This window comes from Arachis stenosperma, chromosome 3 (genome assembly GCF_014773155.1).
Source record: "Arachis stenosperma cultivar V10309 chromosome 3, arast.V10309.gnm1.PFL2, whole genome shotgun sequence".
NCBI lineage: Eukaryota > Viridiplantae > Streptophyta > Magnoliopsida > Fabales > Fabaceae > Arachis > Arachis stenosperma.
The window spans coordinates 154785150-154808403 of NC_080379.1; the positions used below are offsets into that span (position 1 = coordinate 154785150).

The window sequence follows — 23254 nt, forward strand, 5'->3', positions numbered from 1 at the left end:
TATAGTGCATTTATAAGTTCTAATCAGCCCGCAGAGGCGAAAAAACATGTGCGCCGCTAAGCAAAATATATGAAAAGCTAAAACAAGTATTTATCCAGAGACGGCTTAAAACAAGTATCAATTATTATGTCACTTTTAATAAAAGCAAATGATGATTTCTATATCCAACCAGAAATTGATTCACAGAATTATAAATATTTTGTGTATCCTTTAAGCTTTGGAACAGTATCGAAATAAATCATTACAAGAGATAATGGAAGAAAGGGAAATAAAATAATATTGAGAAATAGAGTTAATCATAGAAGTGGAAGCTTTAATCATTTTATTGAACAGAGCACAAAGAGTATGCAGCATTAAACAGCACACACTCAAACTTATCAGATTAGAAGGGTCTAGATTTCCCTCCAAACAAAATCACTAGAATCTTCTCTCATTTTCTATTTTTTTCCTATAGAGATTTACAGAAAGATTACAGAACAAGACCATAGCAATCTTCAATGAAGATTTTGAAGATAAGGACTTGTTAAGATTCTTAAGACGTGTGAAATCAGCTCAAATCCCTTCCTAATCTAGGAGTAATCTACTAATTCAATATACAAACAACAAACACAATCTATTTACACAGCAAAGGGAAAAGCTGTGATCATATCATCACTTTGTTCTCTTTTCCCTTGACTTAATACTGTTCATCATCTGATGCAAACAAGGCCACTGAAATTGAAGCCAGCTTCCCACTATTCAGCCTTGACTTGGATTTCCTCAATGGTGCCTTTGGAGTTACAATTTCCTCAAACCCTTTTGCATCATTAAAATTAATGGAAGAATGAAAGGAATCAAAAGTTTTCTTCTTTGGAGTACTGTACTCAAAGTGGAACCTCTTTGCAACTTCAGCCTGCAATAGAATAAAAATCCACCATCAGTTACCAAATTAGAACCCTAAACTAAATTTAGAAACACAAAAAACAAAGAAATCACACTTAGAAATGGTACTTGATACTCACTGCTTCGCTAATCGTTTTCGAGACATGCAGAAGCTGCTCCAAATCCTCATGGTCCACACCACACAGCACCCTAATCTGCAATTGACACAATTAGGGGTTACAAAAAATTCAGAATTCTGCATTTCATTCAAATCAGTGAACTTGAAAATAATAATTAAAAAATAAACACAATTTTTAGAATTACTATTACACCATCAGAATTGAAACTCACCAGAATATCAAGAGGAAGGGCTTCAAGGAGAGACCTTTCAGAGTTGAAGTTGAACCTCCCACTACACACTCTCTTCAATGGAGCCATATCAGTTTCTGAATCAAGAGGAGAACCTTCTACATTGCCAGAAACAACCCTCTTCCTTCCAAGCGATCGTGTTCTTGTAAAATTATAGCCCTCAAATCCTATCGCCATGTCTTCCAGTGAACCCTAGTAATCTCCAAAATAATAAACTTAACAGCGCTAAAACTTCGAACTTTCTTTCTCTAACCTGCAAATACCCAAAACCTTAAGGATCAGAAACAGGCCACGAAGTCACAGCACCGAATGAAGTATTTAATTACAGAATATTGAAACAAATTTTTGAAAAATCCAAAAAGCGGGAACGCTACGTGCCAGTTTCAACAAACTCCGGACAAAAAAATAGGGAAGAAATGAGACAGGAAACGTACCTAGATATACGAGGGTTTCCAATGAGGAAAGAAACCGAGAAGATTGGGGGAAAATGGAATTCTCTTTGGTGTTACTGTTGAAATTTTCTGCCTTTGATCAAACTCAACTACTCTCTTTTCACTTGCCTTATTAAGATTCTTCGTATTTTGGGGGAACAAATGAGTCCTGCTCGTTATATATGAACCAACTAATTTGAAAAAAGAAAATGAAAAAATGAACAAGCTTTTGAATTTTTTTTTATTAAAGCAATTACCTGTGCACAGTAGAAACGCGTGGAAAATTGGCGAAATTTCGGAGAAAATATCTACTCTCTTTTTTTTAATCTCTTTCTATATCTCTCTGGAAATGGCGGTTAAAAATTGGAGAGAGAGAGTGTGGAAAACTAGCCGTTGTGACGGGACACGTGGCGAAGTGGGAAAGCTTTGGGCGACACAAGTGGGGTGATGACGTGGTTCATGGTCGGCTCGAGTCGGCTTTGTCGGTTGCTTCCTGACCACGTTCATGAGTACGTGGACGTAGGGATGACCTGGACCCTCACCGTAGTGGATCACACCCCACTATATTATACTCTGTCTGCGGTGACACGTTGTGAAAGGTCCTTGATCAACGGTGGAAAGTGGTTAAACTAACTGGATAGTGGGACCCATTTGAGAAAGTCTTTGGTGTTTTTAAGTTTGACGTTGTATTCCAAGTAGGCGGCTGGCGGCTTTTGCTTGTTTGCTTTGGCTGTTACATGTTTTTATTTCGGGGTAATTTGTGTTAATTGCTTAAGGAGTAAGAGTAAAACAAATGTTGAAGTGCCGATGCTAAGTCAACAGCTGTATGAATGAATGTATGTATGGGAATCAATCATTGATGATGAAACATGGCAGCGATATCTTCTCTGGACAGGTGTGGAAAGCAATTAAGCCAAGTGGGAGTGTGGTGAAGTGAATAAAATCAAATGAAAACAATAGATTAAGAAAACTTAGCGGAGAGCAAAGTTTCTTGAATCACATGCCGAAAGCAAGTTTAGGATACAAACAACTTAAATGTGACATTGTATACAAAATAATTAAATCTAATAATAGATTTATCTTCTTGCATATGTATGTTATTATCACAAAGTACTTAAGAGTGTATTATTGAGCTAAAAAAAAATAGTGACATAAGTAGTCATATTCTTTTTCTTTATCTTTTAGGGAAAAAAAAATTTTTTGTGTATTAATATATAATTGAATATATGTAACAAAGTTAAACTTCAAGATGAAGTCTGGCATCAAACTAATTCCTCAAACTGTGTACAGTTCTAATTTGAAAAGAAAAGAAAAAAAATCCAATCTAAAAGCTTAGAGAAAGATGCTTTACGAAATATCGTTAGCAATAAGCTAATAAAAACTAGAGAAATAATTTGAATATCACTCTGTTCAATTTGAAGTAAACATTTATCCTCTATAATATAAAATAGTACATTATATATATACACACAAGACACAATCCTATTTATCTATATGTATAATCTTTTTCAAACCGAAAATATTACCATATTACCATTTTATAGGATACACTGTTACAGTACTTTCGGTTTAATGTTCACATTTTTGCCTTATGTTATTCAATACCGTGTGTAACTGTATTTTTGTATCGCACTTCTTATAAAATTATAATTCAGGAATTAGGCACGCAGTGGAATATTTCTTCTTTTGCATCGGATTCCTTGGCACCTTTAATTGAGGGATTAGGTGGCGGAATGGCATTTTACTTTGCCTTGGATTCCTTTGCCATTTTGTGATCATTAAGAAGCCAACCAATCACCAACTTTATGAGGGTGCCTAGATATCTTATATTTTATGACCATAAAGATTTTTCCTTACTTGTAATCTTTGCAAATACATTCACCCTGCCTAATAGTTTTTGTCAATCAATATCCACCGACGATTCGAATAAAGAAAATAAATAAAAATCCAACCAAGAGCATATATTCTTTCACATAATTACTTTGTTCCCCTTCGCATTATTTGCATTTTTTAATTAGCGATCGGTGCTTCTTCACTACAGTGGAGATGCCGGAATTTCTATCCTATTATTTTTTGTTTGGTTGGAGGAGATGATTTTACATAAGCTTTATCCGAACGAATTCTTATGTAAATTTCAGCAAAAAAATAATTTGGATAAAATTTACTTTTTCTTTTGTAATCCTTGTGATCAGGGATTAAAATTGCTCAATACTCACCTAGGAAATTATCCAACCACCAAGCTAAACAAAACCGCCTGTAGTTTACGCGTGAAAGGTACTCATGGTTATTACAAAAGGGCTCCAAAGTACTTTCAAATGCCATATATAGCTGAGGCCAGGTGGTTGCCCACTTTGACCAGGTTTTCTTTCTTTCTTTTATTGGTCGCCAAGTCCACCGTCATGAAAAGGAAGACGAACGCGCTGACGCCTGCCGTGGGGTTTCAAGTTTGACTCGTGCCTAGAACTTTGAAAGCAATGGCACATGAAATACCGACCACAAACGGGGTCCATCTTAAGTCAACTTAAAACTTATATTTGTATAAAATTATGTACGCAAAACTTTGATTGGATCAGGCTTTTGTCTAATGAATCAGACAATGAACCGTTTTTATCATTGGCTCCCCAAAACCAAGGGGGTTTTGTTTTCCTCATTGGTACAATGCGGATTAAGAATTTGAGTCTAAGTTTTCACTTTCAGTCTGATCCATGAAATTGCCATCCTCCTTCAAACCAAAACTCCACACCGAGACGCAGTTTTCATGACCTACATTAGACATTAAACATACTCAAAATTATCAATGAAGAGCAATGAAATTGGCAAATAAGCCTCTACATATATTGAATCTCAGAATTCCATGAAATCTAAAAGTATATCAGCGCAACTGTTAAACTTATCAATTCCATAATTCAAATATTGAATGAAAACCGTGTAAAAAATAGAAGAATCAACACAGGAAAAAACCAGTGTCAGGATCAAAATACCACTCAAACTCAAATCTTCATTGTCGTCATCAGGAATTACAAATCTTCGGTGACCTGAGGAAGACACCGCATGGGGCAGAAATGGATGGAACGAGAAGCCATTAACTGTGTCTGCAAAAAAAAGAGGGGGGGGGGGGGGGGGGGGCTTATAAACAGTTATGAGAATGAAAAAATGTGCACAAAGAACACCTGCGGCCAACTAGCTGGTAAAAACAATGTTAGGGGACTTGCACTCCCCCCACTTTTGATAACTACCAAACACATTGGGACTTGAAAGAATGAATGAATACAGAGATTCAAAATTATGTCTCGTTAGTCGTTACATTATATGGGGCTTGCAGTTATTAGATTATCTGCAAACAGAGGAAAGGAAAATGGGGGAAGAATTCGGCCTTATGCAAAAATCAGGAAATAGACAAATAGTACATGGAATTAGGATAAATGGGGTAAGCACAAATAATCAGATCATGCAATTAAACCACCATGACTAATTGATTATCTCTCATTTAAGAAAATTCAGTTCACTGCCATAACGCCACTGATATTTTGATGCATGTAACAATCAATCCAGAGTCAAAATACAAGGTTCACAAATCACAACAAAAACATAAATAAAATTAGAAGCTGAACTAAAGGGAACACGAGGAAACAGATATTATCAAAATGGTGGAACCCGACAAGCTATGTGAAAAAAACCCACAATGGGTAAACAAGTGAGATGGTTTCACCCATTACATAGTTTTAACTCTGAACTTCAAGTAATGGTGGAAGAGGAAGCAAGACCTAATTTTTAGCATGAATGAAACATCACTGAGCATATGCATTGCAGATGTGATCCAAATAAGGCAGCATACTTCAAGAAAACTGATAGGTCAGATAAGTGTAAAAGATGAGTTATCAAAGCCCAACCATCATCATTGAAGAGTACAAGAATTAAGTACCTAATGCAGCCTGGAAGCCTGATACCCACTGCCCAGTTTGAAGATCGTATATATGTACTAAGCCATCCTGAAGGGATTATCATTTAGAACCATAAGCCAAATATTAATTGACTGTCATTGATAGAAAATAGGAATGGTTTAGAAAGAAACCTGGCCGCCTGTACCAAGATGCTGACCAGAAGGGTCAATATCAAAAAGTATCCGCTGATTGGTGCTTTCTGATGATCTGTATAACCTAGTAACATGGTGCATACATGCATCTCAGCATTGAACATGTATAGGTGTGGAGTAAATAGTACATTAATTCCTTGGGGGTGGGAATCTAAAGATCACAGGAAACAAGGTGCTTGGAGTCTGTCAATCAAGATTTCATATGAACGGCAATTTATACAGGCAAAAAAGTGGGTCATCATGAGTTAAGAAATACTGCAGCTATATTAGCTATGGATTTCACAAATTTAACTACATTGTAGCCAAGCAGAGTATGTCACTCATATTATCTGCTTCTTTAAATGTCTAATAATGGGGAGGTCTTGACAATTTCAACAAGTCCTTTGTTTTCAGGGAAGCACTTGCAACTTAAAAGTAGGTTAGACTTTGCTTCAGTTTTGTTCATTAGCATCTATACTCCATACCATTATACTTAATATTTCAATCCACATATAAATAAAACACGGGAAAGAGAACCAAGAGAATAGTACTTGAAGACACAGTCAACAGCTTTGCGCACATCCCAGCATAGTATGTAAGGGTCCTTCAAGAAATTTGAATATCCGATATTGGTGAATAATCATATATATAAAATATATGACAAGAAACAGTGGTAAATGCAACCATAAAATAAGGAATGGGAGCTACATCAGAGATATTTAAGTAAATTAACCAAAAAAAAAAATCATTCATCAAGTTGAAAACAACCTAGGTAGAGAAGGAAATATGAAAATCTTACCTTCCGACCTCCAGTATATAGATAATTTCCATCTCTGGAAAACTGGACCTGAAGGAGGGGGAATTTTAGGCTTTCTTCTTTATTTCATATTCAGAACCAATTAGTTACAAGCAAAGGTGACTTACATGCGTAATCCCACCTTCTTGACCATGCAAAACGTACAAGAGTTCCATGTTGTCTTCCCTATAAATGCCAGTAGTTTGACTGTATGAACCCAAAGCAAGCATTCCAGTATGAGATGGAGAGAAGGTCATTGCAGATATGATACCTGCATGGTGAAAATTTAGGGTATAGGATGAATTATATGCATACATTTGGGTTGGAGCATGTTCCCATTATTGCACAATGATTACCATATTTTTTCTCTAAATAAAAGATTAAAATCTAATTAATATACCTAATTTGAAAAAATACCTGTTTGGCCTTCTTTTTTATCTTTTGCTGTCGAATACAATTCAAAATCTCTGCCAGGACGATGTAGATCAAACATCCTGATACATTTGTTGTATCCAGCGAATATCCTACAAAATAAACAATAGATTTAGGTTCATCATCTAATTATAAAAGTCATAATTTAATTCATCACACTGATCACCACAATCAGTCAGAGTAAAAAGCTCTACCACATTGTGAAAAACAACATCATGGATGGGATATGTGACTTTAGATAAAACAGGCAGAAATCCGAAGCATTGGTCCATGGCGTTTTAATTAAATAAACCTAAGGGGTGATAAAATGTTTAATTGTCCCGAAGAAAGTCTCTTTTTAGGGAGGGGGGGGGTGACTTTCGTGGATGATATATAAGGTCTCTTTCAGATATATTTAAAAAAATGAAGCACAAGTTGTCAAAGGAAAAATGCATTACGTAATATGTAAACTACTGGTCCTCAAAAGAAACATGTTACTTACTTAGTCCCGGCAGGATTAAAAGCAACTGAAAATGCCGCAGTAATCTCATCCATGTTATCATAAGCTCGATACGTACAACGTAGCTGCATGTTGAACCCAAAAAAAGAAAAAGATAAAGGATCAGAAACTCCAATAATAGCACTATAGAAAACAGAATGTGTAACCACTGCTCAACATAAGCTGGAACTGACACTTGGTATGAATCTCATAACCACAGTACACTCGTGATCAATTTGACATGCTTCTTTTTCTTTAAAATGAATAAATAAATTTATCGGCACAATAGAGGTTTAATTTGAAGATTTTGGCATCAAGCAAAACAAATGGAGCAGACGAGCTTCGTAGTTTGCAAATTAAGCTCATGAGTGAAGAAGCAGTACCTGTCCTAAAGTAGCATCCCATAGATGAATAGGATGGTCGCGAGTGGTAGTTGCAAAAACATTGGTCACAGGATCTGAAACATATGCAAATTTTAATGCCAAATCTTCGTTCATATAGACCAATAAGCATGATAATCAATAATCATTCAAGATATAAAAAAAGTTCTGGAGTTTAGGAAGGAACCTGATGCAGACATGTAAGGATACCAACAAAAATCATGTATAGGCTCTCCTTCACTCATAACTAGACTCGCCGCAAAGGAATCTACAACCAACAACAACAACAAAATGATTTGACTACTACGCTTGCATGCAAAAGCATTCAAAACAGCAAGAATACGTCAACGTTGCAGGTAGCATACCGTCATCAGATTGTGAAGCATCAACCAGAGTGGCGGCTTCAGGGTCCGGTCTGAAAGAGTAGAAAGTAAAAGCGAATTCGGTGCATTTTACGGAATAAATAGATGATAATGGAGGAAGAAGGGAAGTTATTTTACAGAGTGAAGATGCGGAGAGTGTTGTCGTCGGAAGTGGTGAGGAAACAGGAACCATCGGGCGACCTGAAAGAAAGAGAGGGAGAAAAGATGAATGCGAGGCATGAAAGAGAGTGTGAAGAAGGTGAGTTTATTAGTCAGTTAGTTACCATTTGACGGCTTTGAGGAAGTTGTTAGGGTTAGAGGGAGTGACGAACTGATTATGGAAGTGGTAGGTTCGGTGAGGAGGGAGATCGAAGCGAAGGCGGGGCCACGAGTAGCCGGTGGAAACGGAGTGTTGGATGGGGCTTGCTACTTGAAGCTCCTCTTCTGCTCCCATGGCTCTGCTCAGCGCCTTTTCTGTGGCAATTACAACCGCCAAAACTCACTCTCCTCTTCGTCATGCTTTCTACTCTGTTCTTTCTCTTTTCTAAACGATTAAAAAAATATTAAAGATTAAGTTTTCTTTTTCAACATAATTTTTAAGAGAAAGGGTCAACTAAGTGCAAACGTTTTCTTGGTTAATATTAATAATTTTTTAAAATGTAAATCCTAAATTTTTAACTTTAACCCTAAATCTTAATCTTAAATCTTAACTAATTAAAAATTAATTATCTATATTTATTCTCTAAAAGAAGCAATATACTATGACATATAGCTAGTTTGTTATTTTATTTATTTCTACAGTTTGTTTAATATTTTATGATCGAATAAAAATCTATTTAAAATTATTTTATCTTTAAAAAATATTCTTCAATAGTCTTTTTTTCTTTAGTTCTAATGATTCTTTTTCAAAGAATATAAGAAATTAATTTTTAAATAATCAACATTAGTTAATTGTTTATATTATAAAATTATTTTTTAACTTTTATTTTAATAAATTTACGTTGTAGGATATAAAATTTAAGAATTAGAATTTAAAATTAAAAAAATTTAATGTTAAATGAAAAAGAAAAAATCTAGAGACTAACAACTTTTGTGTTTTTTAGCCAGCACTTAACCATCAAAAGAAAAGTGAGTGATTTCTCACCATTAGATGTAATCGCACACCATTAATAATATTATTGATGACCAATTGATGATTACAAAATACCAAAGTTGATGGCCCCTAACATTGCTCCATGAGAGATTATCTCCTTAACTGAACTTTTTTTTCTCATTAGTCATTACTACCAATATTCAAACTTAATTAAAAATATTGTGACGAGAATTTTTTTAAAGCAATGTCCCATTAAAGCCAAAAGTTCTATACACTAAAGAAAAAGAACTTGCCTATTATTCTTGGTTGGAAATACATTGGCATTCAACCGTAATTGCCTTTCCTGAATCAAAATGCATACAAGTGTAGTTCCATTTAGGGTGGCAAAAGGACATTGGAAAACATCTTCATAGTTTATTTTAGTACGCACTGTGCATGCATCTTACATGAATTTACAGTACCTTCCTTAATTATCAGTTGATTGTACGATCCTTTGTTGAATTAATACGTGGCAAACTCTTTTTGGAAGGAAGAAGAGGCTTCCAATCTCGAAACAATAATAGCAAACCAAATTCAGGGGGTTTTCCTTAATGAGATTAGTAAAATAAATATTGTTAAGAGCTTCTTAAATATGGATCATTCTTGTAACTTGAATACAAGGGAAGTTCAAGAGCCTTCTCAGCAATTTCACCGTCTTCATGAATCTTAGCTATTAAGCTTTCAAGGGATGGAAAATTGGCCTATATATGCACACAATGCCGGGTTTTAGCGAAGCTTAAAAAGTATATGCAACACAAGTAACACAAGAAATACTCATTCAGCTCATACCTCGGGACGAATGTAACCAACTATAATGAGCCGAAGTTCTTCCCCATAGAAATCCTCATCAAACTTGTAAAGTATCCAAGGCTCCTGTGTTGATAGAAAGGTATCATCAAGAAACTTATGAGGCAAATAATTCTTTTACTGCATATGAATGATCAGATCAGAACACTTACTATAGTCTTTTCTTTGTTGTCGAAATATGGATTCCAACCAATGCTCATGACCATTTTAAAAACACCTCTGGATGATAATCCAGCCCAACCAAAATAAACCCCCGAGGGATGCTCTGCAAGGAGATCTGAATAGCCCTTCGTTGATAAATTAGCTGCAAGAAAATGGTTTACTCACTACTATTAGTACTAGACCAGAATTCGTCTGCAGATGAGATATATTCAAAGGCAAATTACACCAACCCTCCCCCGCAACCCCAGAAAAGAATGGCAAATTACAAAATCAATACCACATCTGAACCTATACTACAAGAAATGAGGAAACCACAAAACAGGATTGTTATCTCATAGAAACACTTATTCTTTTTGTTCATACCAGAAGTTTGAACTACTCTTGCTTATAAAAAGATGCTTCTTATTATAAAAAGCAAAATAATAGTACGAAAAATCTAATGAAGTGGCATTATGGCATCATTTACACCCAACGAATAATATTGCATTACATCCATTCATCAAATTTAATACTAAATTATTTTTTGCTGGGTAGCAAAGCTCTTTGCTTATCAACCTTATCTTCATTTCAGGTAAATATCACAGTACAACAGTCAATACAAGATGAAATGTACAATTCAATTTTATTTTGCCTTTATAGCAGAAGAAGGGCACATACATTGCCACTAGACACTAATTGTAGAATAAGTTCTCACAAACCTGTAGGGATCCCGAGAACCTTTGAGCCACGACCAAATCCCTTGATGACAGGACCTCCAATATACCAAGGATCTAATGGCAAAGTTCCATCAACCCCTGCAAGAATTTACAATACTAGCCCTTTATGAATGAGATACTGAAAAATGAAATACAATATACACAGAATACAAACTTAAGGTATTAGCGGATTACAATCTTCAAATGGTGGTAGACCCCACTTTTCAGGTCGCAAATCAAGTAGGGAATTGATGACTTCATCTGCTGCAGTATACAGATGCGACTGTTTTGGAAGTGATGGTACAGCAACCACTTGCATCTCAGCAGCCTTACCTGCAGTAACACCAGGACTGATGTAGCCAGATAAACATTTGTTCAGAAAAACGGTATGAAGGAAAGGCAGCATCTATTAAGAATACAATCTGGCTTGAAAAATCATCATTCATGCAAGCATCCAAAGTAGAAACCTCGCCGGAAATAGGCAATCAGTTTTCAACTATTATGGAGTGAGCTGTCTAAGATAATCAGTTAAATTACAACAGAAGAATAAATGTATAGTGGACATATGAGGCTAACTGGGTAAGTCCAAGGCTCAGTTCAGAGCATCATAGTTCGAAAGATATAGAGATCCCTGGGAGGCAGTTTTTTCAGATAAAGATGTGTAAGATCCAAATCAATTAGAGTGGAAGGAAATGTGATCAAAAGTAAGTTTAAATCATAAACCATAATTTACATGAGAATTCAACCTGAGAACAAATAATATACAAAAGAATATTGTGAAGGAATTTAGCCAGGACGTAAAAAAAAGGGTTCTAAACAGGTTCTCTCTCTTTCTCTCTCTCAAATATGCACTACAATCCTTCACCAAATTACCTAAGCACAGAGAGATTACAGGAATCTGCTAAAAGTATGCTTTTAATCCTTAACAACTAGCCATCATCCTTAAAAAAGCAAAAAGATCATATAACTTTGGCTGGCTAAGTTATCACACAACAGTTCTACGCAGCCAATACGTGATGTATTTGAAAGTTAAATATACGAAGAACATAAAACTGTGAGCACTAGGCTACAGAAACCTACTTGACTCACTGGGAAGAGGGGAAAGGTAGTAACATTATCTTCTTATATTATAAATATAACCAAAGGGAATAGTATATTTAGGGAGATGAGAGGTGACCAAAATAGAACGTGTAACCATCAAAGACTTGGAGCTACCACGGAAACTGTATACCAGATACAATCAATACCTGGTAAGAAAACAGAAATTGAGGAACTTACAGAGAATCTTCAATAACAAGACAGCTAGAAGGCTCCATGCTTAATCTCTCAGCGGCTTCAAGGAACCTGATGATATTAGGCACAATATAAAATATTTAGAAATGGAAGAGAAAGAAAAAAGCACAAAGATCTTTCTTATATGGACAAGCAAGCCTCAGTCTCCAAAGCTAAGACCACATTGTAGCATCTCACATGTCAGGAGAAGGCTTCCCTGTTCTGACTTCATCACCACCAATTATGACAGAGAAAGAGCTTTTCCATCCTACACACAAACAAGCTCATTCGTATAATAACACACAACCACGAGCAAAGGAGCACAAGAAGCTAGTGATACTTAAATAAACCAACCATCATGATAAGAGATTTTGGCTTCAATGCTCTCCTTTGGAGAGTTTGATGCTAATGCCATTGGAACCCCATGATTCTTTAGATGTTTAAGCAAACGATTGGCACCAGGAAGGGCTTTAATGTTGCACCACCTAAGATGAGAAAAGTGCCAATGTAAGAGAATATTTCCTTCAGCCAATTCGGCGAGAGTTCAATTGTTCAACCAAATAAGTGTATATCTATTAGGGAAAGAAAAAAAAAGTTATTGATATGTCCAACACATCAAATTTTCAATTGAATCAAGTCCACCAAATCAAGATGAATTTCCCGAACGATTGACTTCATAAGTATTCATGAATTTCATAAAGTGGATGAATCTAATGAAAAACTCCCGAGAAAATGCAGCCAGAGGTTTTAGGGGTAATGGAGGCAGTTATAGTTAATTATTCGATGATAACTCGAAACTTGCGGCACTTCACATTCAAAATTTGATTGACATATAAAAAGAACAGTAAATTGTAATAGAAAATTACTGATCGGAGAACAAAGGCGAAATTTGGGAAATAAATTCAATAGTTGAGCAGGGAAGTTGATAATCCTCGACAACAGCAGCAGCAGCTTCAAAAGGTGTCTTCCCCAAAATTTTATGAGCTTCCCTTCCATCCCATTGCTTTCCATACCTACTTAGTTGAACCTTTAATACGTTTCCCACAATGCCATCTGTCATTGAATACTCAAATCACAGTCACCTGTGTTATTATCAAACAAGTAACAAAATTGAATCTTGACAAACACGAAAGAATTAAGCATGTAAGCTGAGAAATGAGAAAAGTGACCTGTATTAAGGAGGGTGCCATCCAAATCAAGAATAACGCATCTAACCAACTTGGTCAAAGACGCTGTTGCCATCTTTTCAGTCATAGGAGCATCTGAAACACATAAATAACGATATATGAATACATATATACTACTACTGCTGCTGCTGCACAATTCAATTACCATATGACACATAATAAATTCATAAGAAGAAGAATTAAATGGACCCGTTACGAGGCTGAGTTGCAGTGAGGGAATAACAGCCTCCCAATTTATTTTCTTTTTCCGATAAAACCATCAGGGGTTGGCAACGGGTCCCCATGGAGGCGGCGACATGCCCCCCGCCCCCGTCCGCCGAGGACCTGGATCTCCGCCGAATCGAAAAGAAAAAACAGAAAAAGAAATTTAACAAATATATCTTGTACCTAGAAGCACGAGGAGATCGAAACAGCTGCGAGCCCGGGCAAACAAAGGCCAGGAGAGGCCGAGACGGCAGTCTGCAATCAGGGAGTGGAAGGCTGGAAGCTGCTCTGATAAGTATGCTCTCTTTGGAGAATTCGTTATCGTTATGTGAATTTTCACCCATGTTTTACTCTCTCAATTATTTAATCCATTAGATGCGACACTGGCATGTCCCATAGTAGTAACATTTTCTATTTTTCCATTTTATACTTCTTTATTAATTTTTTTAGTAATTTTCATTTTTACTGCATATGATTCCAGATTTTTAAAAACAAAATACCTCTTAAAATATAGAAAATAATTCATATATTTGAATTTTTTTTAGAAATATTTAAAAAGTGCATAATAAAAATTTAAACAAAATTTAAAATTCGATTCTCTAAACTCTTTGTATATTTTTTTTATTATTATTTGTTATTTACGTAAAAGATTACCAAATAAGTCTACTTAATGCGAAAATCATAAAATGTCAAAAATATCCTATTGACTCGCGGAATTCTTTTATTTTTATAAATAAGTTTATATAAAATGTTGTCAAAAACTTGTTTTTAAAGTCATTCTAGAGTATTAAATCTCACATTGTGGTTTGTAGGCTAATTTTTTTTATATTGGAGGAGTGTGTGAGTTGTGCTTGGTTATTGTGTATACAGGTATTAGACACAGGTATGGGACAGAGAAAAATCGGACTGTCCGAACTCTTTGTTAAAAAATTCGTTGATCACAAATCGGACCGTCCGATTAGTTTTTGTTTTTTTTATTTATTTATTTAACATGAAATCGGAACCTCCATTAAGAGTTTTTGTTTTTTTTTTTAAAAAAAAAACTGAAAACGGACCCTCCGTTAATAATTTTTGTTTTTTTCAAATTTTCCTTTAAAACAAAACGGACCCTCCGTTTTTAGTTTTTAGTTTTTTTTTAAATCAAAACGAACTGTCCGAGCTTTATAAAAAAATTTTTTTTGTAAATTTTCTCTAATCGGATCGTCCGAGTTCCTTGCTCTAAATCGCTCGGTCCGATTTCAGCCTCCTAACACCACATGCAGGTAAAGCACCCCTATTCTCTATAATGCTGTTACACCCCACCCCTTCCTCCATATTAAAAATAAAAAGCGCGTGATTTGTATTTATTTTGTCCATGAGATAATTTTTGAGAAATCAAAATATCAATATTTTAGCGTTCATTATTATAGATGTGATTTTGAGAAATCAATCTTTTGAGAAATCAAGATCAAAATTTGACATTATTATACTGATCCTTTTATTTTATTTTATTTTTACACGCCTAAATCTAAAATGACACTAAAACAGTTCAGTTGAATTGAAACTGTCCAAATATTACAGTTCTCTCTTATAGGTGTGATTTTCCTCTAAAAAACGTTCAAAAAATCTTCTAAGTCTAAGGAGTTAGAATTTATCTTCTTGTGAAGTGATTACATCTCCACAAACTCGAATCACAGTACATGGCATATTTTTATGTTTTAAAAAAAACTTCACCAAAGTACATGATAAAGATTTGGTTTAGTTTTAAATTTTTTTTTTTTATTAAAATCCATATTCACTGTCTGGTGTGTGCATCAAGGAAATATCGTAATTGTAAAAGTATGTATTTTTGATATGGAGGAATGAATTGTATATCCACAATTTCGAGTATATTGTAATGCATGGCTGAATATGTGTGAGCGAGGCTGATGATATATTGATATTGGAGTTGATCTCAGAGAAATGTAATTTGTCCATTGCACGTTTGTGTTTGTTCTCTAAAAGAATGAATTTGAAAGACCTTAAAGTAGCACGCAGAGTTAAGTGAAGCACATTTGTATTATTTCAACATATGAAAGTAATATATATATATATATATAGGAGAAGAAAATTAACTTAGCTTCTCTCACAAAATCTGTGCATACATTCCAATAATCAAATATTTATGAAATAATACTAATTATGAAGAAACATTTATATTGTTAGTTTTCTCCATGTTTATTCGTACATTTTTTATTGTAAACTTGGATGAAGTAGTTGGATTCTTATTAGAGCATGCGTGCATTATTGCATAGAACTCAAATTAAACCAGTTTGCCGTTGACGCAGACCCATTGACCCACAAAGATAGTATTACAGTTGATATTAGGGTTAATTTGAAGGAAATGGGGCATGTCTATGCTGAAGTCTTGGGTGAGGCTAGCGCATGTTTCCCCTTGTTGAACCCCATGAATAACCTTGCATAATGGCACTCCTGCAATATTAATATCAATCAATACCAATAATAATGTAATTAAGGTAAATGCATGCAAGCTAAGGTTATAATAATTGATATTACGTACGTGGAGATGGTGTTGGTTGACCTGCTGCCACCATTGGTGTAAGCAGCATCATGAGAAGAAAAGAGGAAATCAGAATGGAGCTAATGCTGCTGTTAATCTTAGCCATTCTCCCTCTTCAATTCTAACCTCCTCTTTTCTAAATTATATTCTCTGTTGGAATATATATTTATCTCCTTGAATGTTTTGAGTTGTGGTTTTGTTAGATATTGGGGCTTATTAGGTTATTTATATTAGGAGCCTTGTATGCATAGGACAAGTATAGTTCTGGAGGTAAGTTACTATAGCCGGCTTCATCTTCTTATCTTAATAAGTTATAATATAATGTTGTTAATAATTGGTAGCATACTTCATAGTTCATACTTGATGTGGCACATGCAGGCTTTAAACTGTAGCCGTTCTACTACCATTTCTTGATTCTACCGAATATATTATTATACACAAAATATTGGACATTTTGTTGGAGGCTGGAGCCAACATTATTCTACTTTCTAGGAATAGATTGAATCTAAATTGAGAATGATATTTATACTACTGTAACTTCCTGCTTGCTAACTTTCTTGAACTTGGCCTTGTGCTCTTTCCCTCATGCTTTATTTCTCGATCTCTTGCCATACTTCAAAGTTTTTGCCTATCCTTACTAGAAAAGCACCAATTCAAACAACAAACATACAACAATATGTGTAGCCTATCCACTTGAGTTGGTCGAATAATTACCTCATTTATCTAATTAAATAATTATCGACAATTTGAATATTTTTTTATGTATACAACAATCTATTTATCAATGATAAATTATTAAATAAAACTTAAATTATAACAAATCAATTATTAACTTATCAAATTAAAAAATATCATAAAAAATATTTTGTTCATAATATAATCCAATAAACTTAGAATATTATGTGATATCAGAATTGTATAAATTAATTAGGATAAGATAAAATTAAATGGGTAGCCTCTTCCTTCTCATGTTTGCAAAAGAAACACATCGAATTTTCAATGTGATAACTCCTTTATCTTGAATATTGACTTTGCGCCGATCAAAAAAAGAAAAAAGAAAAAACAGGTAGTATGTTTCTTGCATTTCCATGCGAAGATTTTAACTTTTGATTGTAATTTTGATCTCCATATATATTTTAATCTTCTTTATTTGTTGTTGTTTAATTTTTTTTCTTCTTCTTTTTTTTTTATTTTTCCTTATTTTTATCATCATTCTCGTCATTTTCATCATTTTTTTCACTTATAATATGTTTAACAATTATATCATAAAAATTTTAATATATAATATATAAATTTTGGTGCATAAAAAAATTTTAATATATAACACAAAAAATTTTAAAAATACATATCTAAAATATTAATATCCAACCAATAAAATACGTATATTACACAAATTTCGATGCATAATACATAAATTTTGATACATAACACAAAAAATTTAGTGCCAGCAACAAAGTTTTTGAAGGACCACATGTTTAAAATATTTACACTCAACCAACAAAATACTTACAACACATAAAGTTTAGTATACAATACAGAAATCTTAATGCATTATACAAAAATTTTTAGAAAATTACATATTTAGAATATTGATTCACCCAACTAATAAAATATATTCATAGCAAAAATTTATGTAATATGTGCAAATTTTTATGTACTGAGCGCAAATATTTCTATACTATATCCATATATCAATAAGTTTGTAAATTTTTTGTGCTATATTAATAAATTTTTGTACTCTTCAAAAAAAATTTCTAAAAATGAAAACATTTTTTTCGCTCGACTTATGTCAAGTTTATTAGCTTTAGTTACAAAACACTTGTACATAAGAATGGCAACGGGACAGAAGGGGAATACCTTTTCGCTCTCTGTTCCCGACCCTAGATTTATTCTCCGTCCCCGTCCTAATTTCCGCCATAGAAAAGTATTACTCTGCATCTTTATTTTTTGCCAGTCTCATTTTCCATCTTCCTATATTGATCATTTATATAAAAATTCTAATAAAAAAATCAAAAAACATTATTATAACATATAAGGACATAGTCACACAGCAGTGAAAAGGAAAAATGACGTCGCGATAAGAGATAATTAGATGGTCATGGATAGTAATTGGAGAGTGGAATGAGGCAGCGTTATAGAGAAAAAAGAAAACACTTTTAAAATTAGGGTTATATTTTTCAATATATATATATATATATATATATATATATATAAATTATTAAAGATATTTAAATAAATTTAATAATTTAAAGATTAGTGGAAATGGGACGGAAATCTTCACTTGACTGTCGACATATACTTTAAAAAAATTTTAGGCTCATTTTTCATTTTCACAGAAAAAATTATCCATTTTCAAAATTTTATTTAAGATAATTTTCATAAAATTTTCGCACCTCAGATAATTTTGCCATCCCTGCATTAACATCACCCTAATAATAGTTTAGAATTATTCGGGCCTTTATTTATTTATTTTGTCACTTTTTAATTTCAATATGGAGGTAAAGTTTAAGTTGGACGCGGTTATGGAGAAGGGGGGTGCTTGACCTGTGTGTGGTGTGGAACCACAAATCGGACCATGCATTTTTAGTCAGCCTTCTCGGACGGTCCGAGTTGTAGTTGGGAGACGGACCATGCGAGTTCTGGCTCCCCATCCACGTGTCGCGCGCAGATGACTCCCCCTAACGATACGGTGCCCTTATACCTAACATTAACCCATACCCAGCATCCGTTTTCACTTTCATCTTTTTTCCCAAAGAAGAGCCACTATTTCTTCTTCCTTTCTTCACTATTCTTGGTTTGTATGGTGGAAGTAAGCTCAAAATGCCAAAGAAAAAAAATGTAGAGATATTGATCGTCCTAAACTTCATATCATACATTATCTCAGTCATCCAAAATATGTAAGTTTTTTTTTGAAATTTTTTTAATATTTTATAATTAAAATTATTATTGTTAAAAAGTTAATTATTATTATTGTTGTGAGAACTTAAGTAAGAATGTTTATTATTGATTTTTACGTGATTACGTTATACTCTTTTTTGGAATTTTTTTAATATTTTCTAATTATAATTGTTATTATTAGGAAGTTAATTATTATTATTATTATTATTATTATTGTTAGAATTGAATTTAGGAATGTAAATGATTATTATTATTTTTATCTGATTATGTCGGTTTTTTTTTTGGAATTTTTTTTAGTTTTTTATGATTATAATTATCATTGTTAGGAAGTTAATTATTATTATTGTTGTTAGAATTGAATTTAGGAATGTAAATTATTATTATTATTTTTACTTGATTATGTTATTTTTTGGAAATTTTTTTAGTTTTTTATAATTATAATTATTATTGTTAGGAAGTTAATTATTATTGTTGTTAGAAATTGAATTTAGGAATGTAAATTATTTTTTTTGGAAATTTTTCTAGTTTTTTATAATTATAATTATTATTGTTAGGAAGTTAATTATTATTATTGTTGTTAGAAATTGAATTTAGGAATATAAATAGAATAATTATTTTTTTTAATTTAGAAATATATGTAAAAATAATAGTTAGAATATTTCTTTAAATGTAGCTAGAATATTTTTTGTAATAATTTTTAAAGTTATCATTTTTAAAGTTATAATTAGTTAATTAAATTTTATAATTAGTTTTAGAGATTACGGTTTTAGATATTATAACATTTTTTTTGTGTTACCGTGGGTAAATAAACAACTAAGCTAGAATTGTTAATTAAATAGGAGCATTATTAGTTTAATAAAAATTGGAATTATGTATTAGTTGTTATTGTTAATAATTAGTTATGAATAATTTTTAGGATTATTAAGTTAATTTAGAAGTTAAAATTATTTGTTTTAATTGGATTTAGTAAGATAATTTATGATAGTTGTGTGGTTTTAATCAATATGTTGTTGAGTTAGTTGTGCAAATTTTTACTAATGAGAGTTACTAAATTGGTGGGTTAGTACATGGTTACTACTAAATATTGTAATTAGGAAAAAGCTTAGCACGAGTTTGATATTTTAGTTGCTCTAGTAGTAAATTAGTAAATGTTAACGAGTTGACTAATAATAATTTGTTATGTTTTTATAGAGTTTAAGGATGTTGACATGTGATCACCCAGTCCCTCTGGATCGGTACAATGAAAGGGTGGAGGAGCACTTATGACAAATTGGTTTTTATCATGCATCTCAGATTGGAATAGTCCAATGTCAGAAAGCACTGGTGAATGCTTTAATCGAAAGGTGGCACCCAAACACACATACCTTTCACCTTATCGGTGAATGTGCTGTGACACTTAAAGATGTGGCAATAATTCTTGGTCTTCCGACGGACGGTCTTCCAGTCACAAGGATGACAATGAGTAGTTTTGAAGCTTTAGAGGCGAAGTGTTTACACCAATTTGGATTTGCACCCAGTAAGTCGGCATGTAGAGGAAGCTGCATAAAACTGACCTGGTTGCGGGATCTAAAAGAAACTTACAGTTGACTGATGAAAACAGTATACAGAGGTACGTGAAATACCACATTATGTTGTTGATCGGAACGATCTTGTTTGGGGACAAGTCTGGCGCAAGTGTGCATTGGAAGTATCTACCACTGCTTCGTGATTTTGGGAGTATTGGACAGTACAGTTGGGGATCGGCATGCCTAGCACACCTATACATGGCGTTTTGTAGGGCATCTCGTTATGACTGTAAGGAGATCGATGGTCCATTAACACTTCTGCTTGGTTGGGTTTGGATCCGCCTGCCATATCTAGCGTCGCTTCCTAGGAAACCCCGCAGTTTTTTGCTTGCAAACAGGTAATATTATCTTACAGTCACCCCGTATCTTATTATTTAGAATCCAATTGTGTTAATAAAATAAGTCATATTAGGTGGCGTAACTGGGAGCGTGAAGACCGTCGCTATAGATATCTTACGCTTGTTCACTTTAGGAAGGCCTTGGATGATCTTCAGGAAGGTCAGGTGTTTTCATTAAAGAAGAATTTGTTTCGGGTTTAATGTTAGTGTTAATCTTATTGTTATTGTTACTATTCTTGTCATTGTGATTGTTAAGTGGATTGCAATCATGAGTTTACTTTATCTTTTCCAATTTGTGTGGGTTGCTTATGCTGTCGATCGTGTGGATCCAGACATAATTCCTCCAGATATCTACATGCACTCGGTCTGTTGGAGCTCTACGGTGCCGTTGGTCAGTTTCGAATGCATTGAGTGGCATGCAACTAATAGGTATAGGCGATAGTTCAGTTTTGTTCAGGGAGTTCTGCATCAGGAACGGATTCTAGACAAGACACACGGAGAAGTCCTGACTGGTTCTAAGAATCTTAACTGGGCCATGGCCACGACTCATTCATTTTGGGTGATGCAGTGGACAAATAGGTATAATCACGTTCTTACTGAGCTTCCCATGCCTTCACAACATCCCTTGGATACTTACAAGTACTGGTATCAGACAAAATTTGGGGACCGTTTGAACTTGTCCAATCTTGTGGTTCAAGAGAATAATGAGGGTAATCAGGATATGGATGTTGACAATCAAGAGCAGGAGCCACAGTTACCTCCACCACCCCCTCCACCTCCATATCCACTTCCACTTCCCCCTATCTCCTCAAGCCAATATGTACCTCAAACACAGTTTACCCCCATCGTACCCAATACATCAGCAGCATTGGGGCATGCCACAGTTTGACACAGGAGAAGGAGGTTCTTTTAGCCAGTTGCTTGGTTTGATGGCTGCAGATGCAGGACAATCACAATATGCCCAGCAGCCTGATTACTTTATGGCGAGTAGGTATTCCTTGGATGCGTGGCATTTGTTAGCCACTTCGTCCGGTGCTTTTGGAGAGTTTGTATCTGTTGACTCTAGTATGAGTGACGGTAGTCGTGAGATTCTTAATAGTCAAAACCCTAATCGTGTTTCAATGAGTCTTATTCAAGAAAATGCTAACACACTTGAACAATAGACTGATGGGTATCTAGTAGATGAACCGGACGACGAGGACGAGGACGACAAGGATGAAATAGAGGAGTTTGACGAGGATGAAGAATCCTGTAATGATGGTATTATATTTTATACATTGCTTTACTTGTTTAATGAGTTAATTATATTGTGATTCAGTTGACTATATGGTATACTTGGTTGGTTTGTAGAACTTATTATTATACTACTATGGTCTCTCTTCTGGTTTGATTACTTTATGTAGTTGTTTAATTAAATTGGATACAGGTGAGGCACGTACTCCAGATGAGGCAGGGAAAGGTTACAATCTCAAGGTTGATCCGCCACGTCGTAGCGCTAGTCGATACACTCGTGTTCAAAAATACCGCCAAGAAATGCAAGAATCTTGTGAAGGATATAAAGTGGGCAATGAGAAAGTAGTTGTTGTGTAGTTAACATTTTGTATTTATCAGTAAACTTCTTTATGTATTAATTAACTGTTTCAAGTTCTTTAGGTATTAATGAACTGTTCTATGTATAATTACTATCTATCTCATGGACTAGTTGCTATAGTCATAATGTTTTAGATATCATAACATAATGTTTCAAATATCATAATATGGAGGAATGTTTGGATAATACATAAAGTCGCATTTGTTACATGGTAGATTGTCATATGTTACAAAGGTTCAGATATCACAACGTATTAATCTACTGAGTATCTCCGTTGGCATTTGCACTAGCTGTCTGACGGCATCTACTACAACTATGTCCCTCAGCCCCATATTGCCTACATCGCCTGGGATGACGTAACATTCGCGTATCCATCTCATTCAAGAAGCGTGTCATCCTGGGCCGACCTTTGGAAATGCGTCTCAGGAACGGATTCGGTACAAATCGAGGCCCATTGTAAGCGGGCCATGTAGTCAGATTCTCCAGTGGCCTAAACCTAGCTCGGTACACCCGCCGAACTTGGTCCATCTTATAAACATCATGAACATAGGCTTGCCAATCCAGTCATTGATTTGCACAACATGCAAAGACATATTGACAAGGAATTCGGTCCACCTGGAACTCTCCACAGTCACATGATTGTCGACGGAAGTCGACGGCATATTCCAGTCCACTTGGCATCT

At 34.3% G+C, this 23254-nt stretch overlaps 3 protein-coding genes across 3 annotated transcripts; all 3 read right to left on the reverse strand.

Annotated features, from left to right (window-relative positions):
* Positions 1–292: 292 nt before the first annotated feature.
* Positions 293–1937, reverse strand: LOC130967341 (F-box protein At1g61340-like). Its single transcript, XM_057892152.1, has 5 exons — positions 1919–1937; positions 1665–1830; positions 1213–1483; positions 1002–1076; positions 293–892 (listed from the first exon to the last, which is right to left on the reverse strand). The coding sequence occupies exons 3-5, from the start codon at positions 1405–1407 to the stop codon at positions 677–679; spliced, it is 486 nt and encodes a 161-aa protein (XP_057748135.1). The 5' UTR covers positions 1408–1483; positions 1665–1830; positions 1919–1937; the 3' UTR covers positions 293–676.
* Positions 1938–3180: 1243 nt separating this feature from the next.
* Positions 3181–8721, reverse strand: LOC130969827 (uncharacterized). Its single transcript, XM_057895723.1, has 14 exons — positions 8466–8721; positions 8320–8382; positions 8185–8234; positions 8007–8087; positions 7823–7896; positions 7443–7525; positions 6947–7053; positions 6658–6800; positions 6533–6580; positions 6285–6337; positions 5734–5818; positions 5584–5650; positions 4643–4753; positions 3181–4424 (listed from the first exon to the last, which is right to left on the reverse strand). The coding sequence occupies exons 1-14, from the start codon at positions 8633–8635 to the stop codon at positions 4327–4329; spliced, it is 1233 nt and encodes a 410-aa protein (XP_057751706.1). The 5' UTR covers positions 8636–8721; the 3' UTR covers positions 3181–4326.
* Positions 8722–9298: 577 nt separating this feature from the next.
* On the reverse strand, positions 9299–14005 carry LOC130969902 (bifunctional riboflavin kinase/FMN phosphatase). The gene is made up of 11 exons (XM_057895810.1): positions 13824–14005; positions 13419–13511; positions 13116–13302; positions 12604–12734; positions 12448–12517; positions 12256–12321; positions 11173–11327; positions 10981–11076; positions 10273–10424; positions 10103–10186; positions 9299–10014 (listed from the first exon to the last, which is right to left on the reverse strand). The coding sequence occupies exons 2-11, from the start codon at positions 13501–13503 to the stop codon at positions 9889–9891; spliced, it is 1152 nt and encodes a 383-aa protein (XP_057751793.1). The 5' UTR covers positions 13504–13511; positions 13824–14005; the 3' UTR covers positions 9299–9888.
* Between the last annotated feature and the right edge of the window lie 9249 nt (positions 14006–23254).

Bases quoted from the DNA above. Each gene is read 5' to 3' on its own strand.
- LOC130967341 (XM_057892152.1), bottom strand. From the start codon at position 1,407: ATGGCGATAGGATTTGAGGGCTATAATTTTACAAGAACACGATCGCTT. The intron at 1,077-1,212 runs GTGAGTTTCAAT...TGTCAATTGCAG, and splicing joins CCCTTCCTCTTGATATTCTG to ATTAGGGTGCTGTGTGGTGT. The intron at 893-1,001 runs GTGAGTATCAAG...ATTCTATTGCAG, and splicing joins CGAAAACGATTAGCGAAGCA to GCTGAAGTTGCAAAGAGGTT.
- LOC130969827 (XM_057895723.1), bottom strand. From the start codon at position 8,635: ATGGGAGCAGAAGAGGAGCTTCAAGTAGCAAGCCCCATCCAACACTCC. The intron at 8,235-8,319 runs GTAAAATAACTT...CTACTCTTTCAG, and splicing joins ACTCTCCGCATCTTCACTCT to ACCGGACCCTGAAGCCGCCA. The intron at 7,526-7,822 runs GTACTGCTTCTT...TTCAACATGCAG, and splicing joins GGGATGCTACTTTAGGACAG to CTACGTTGTACGTATCGAGC.
- LOC130969902 (XM_057895810.1), bottom strand. From the start codon at position 13,503: ATGACTGAAAAGATGGCAACAGCGTCTTTGACCAAGTTGGTTAGATGC. The intron at 12,735-13,115 runs GTAATTTTCTAT...TTCTCATCTTAG, and splicing joins TCGCCTTTGTTCTCCGATCA to GTGGTGCAACATTAAAGCCC. The intron at 12,322-12,447 runs GTGAGATGCTAC...TAATATCATCAG, and splicing joins GGGAAGCCTTCTCCTGACAT to GTTCCTTGAAGCCGCTGAGA.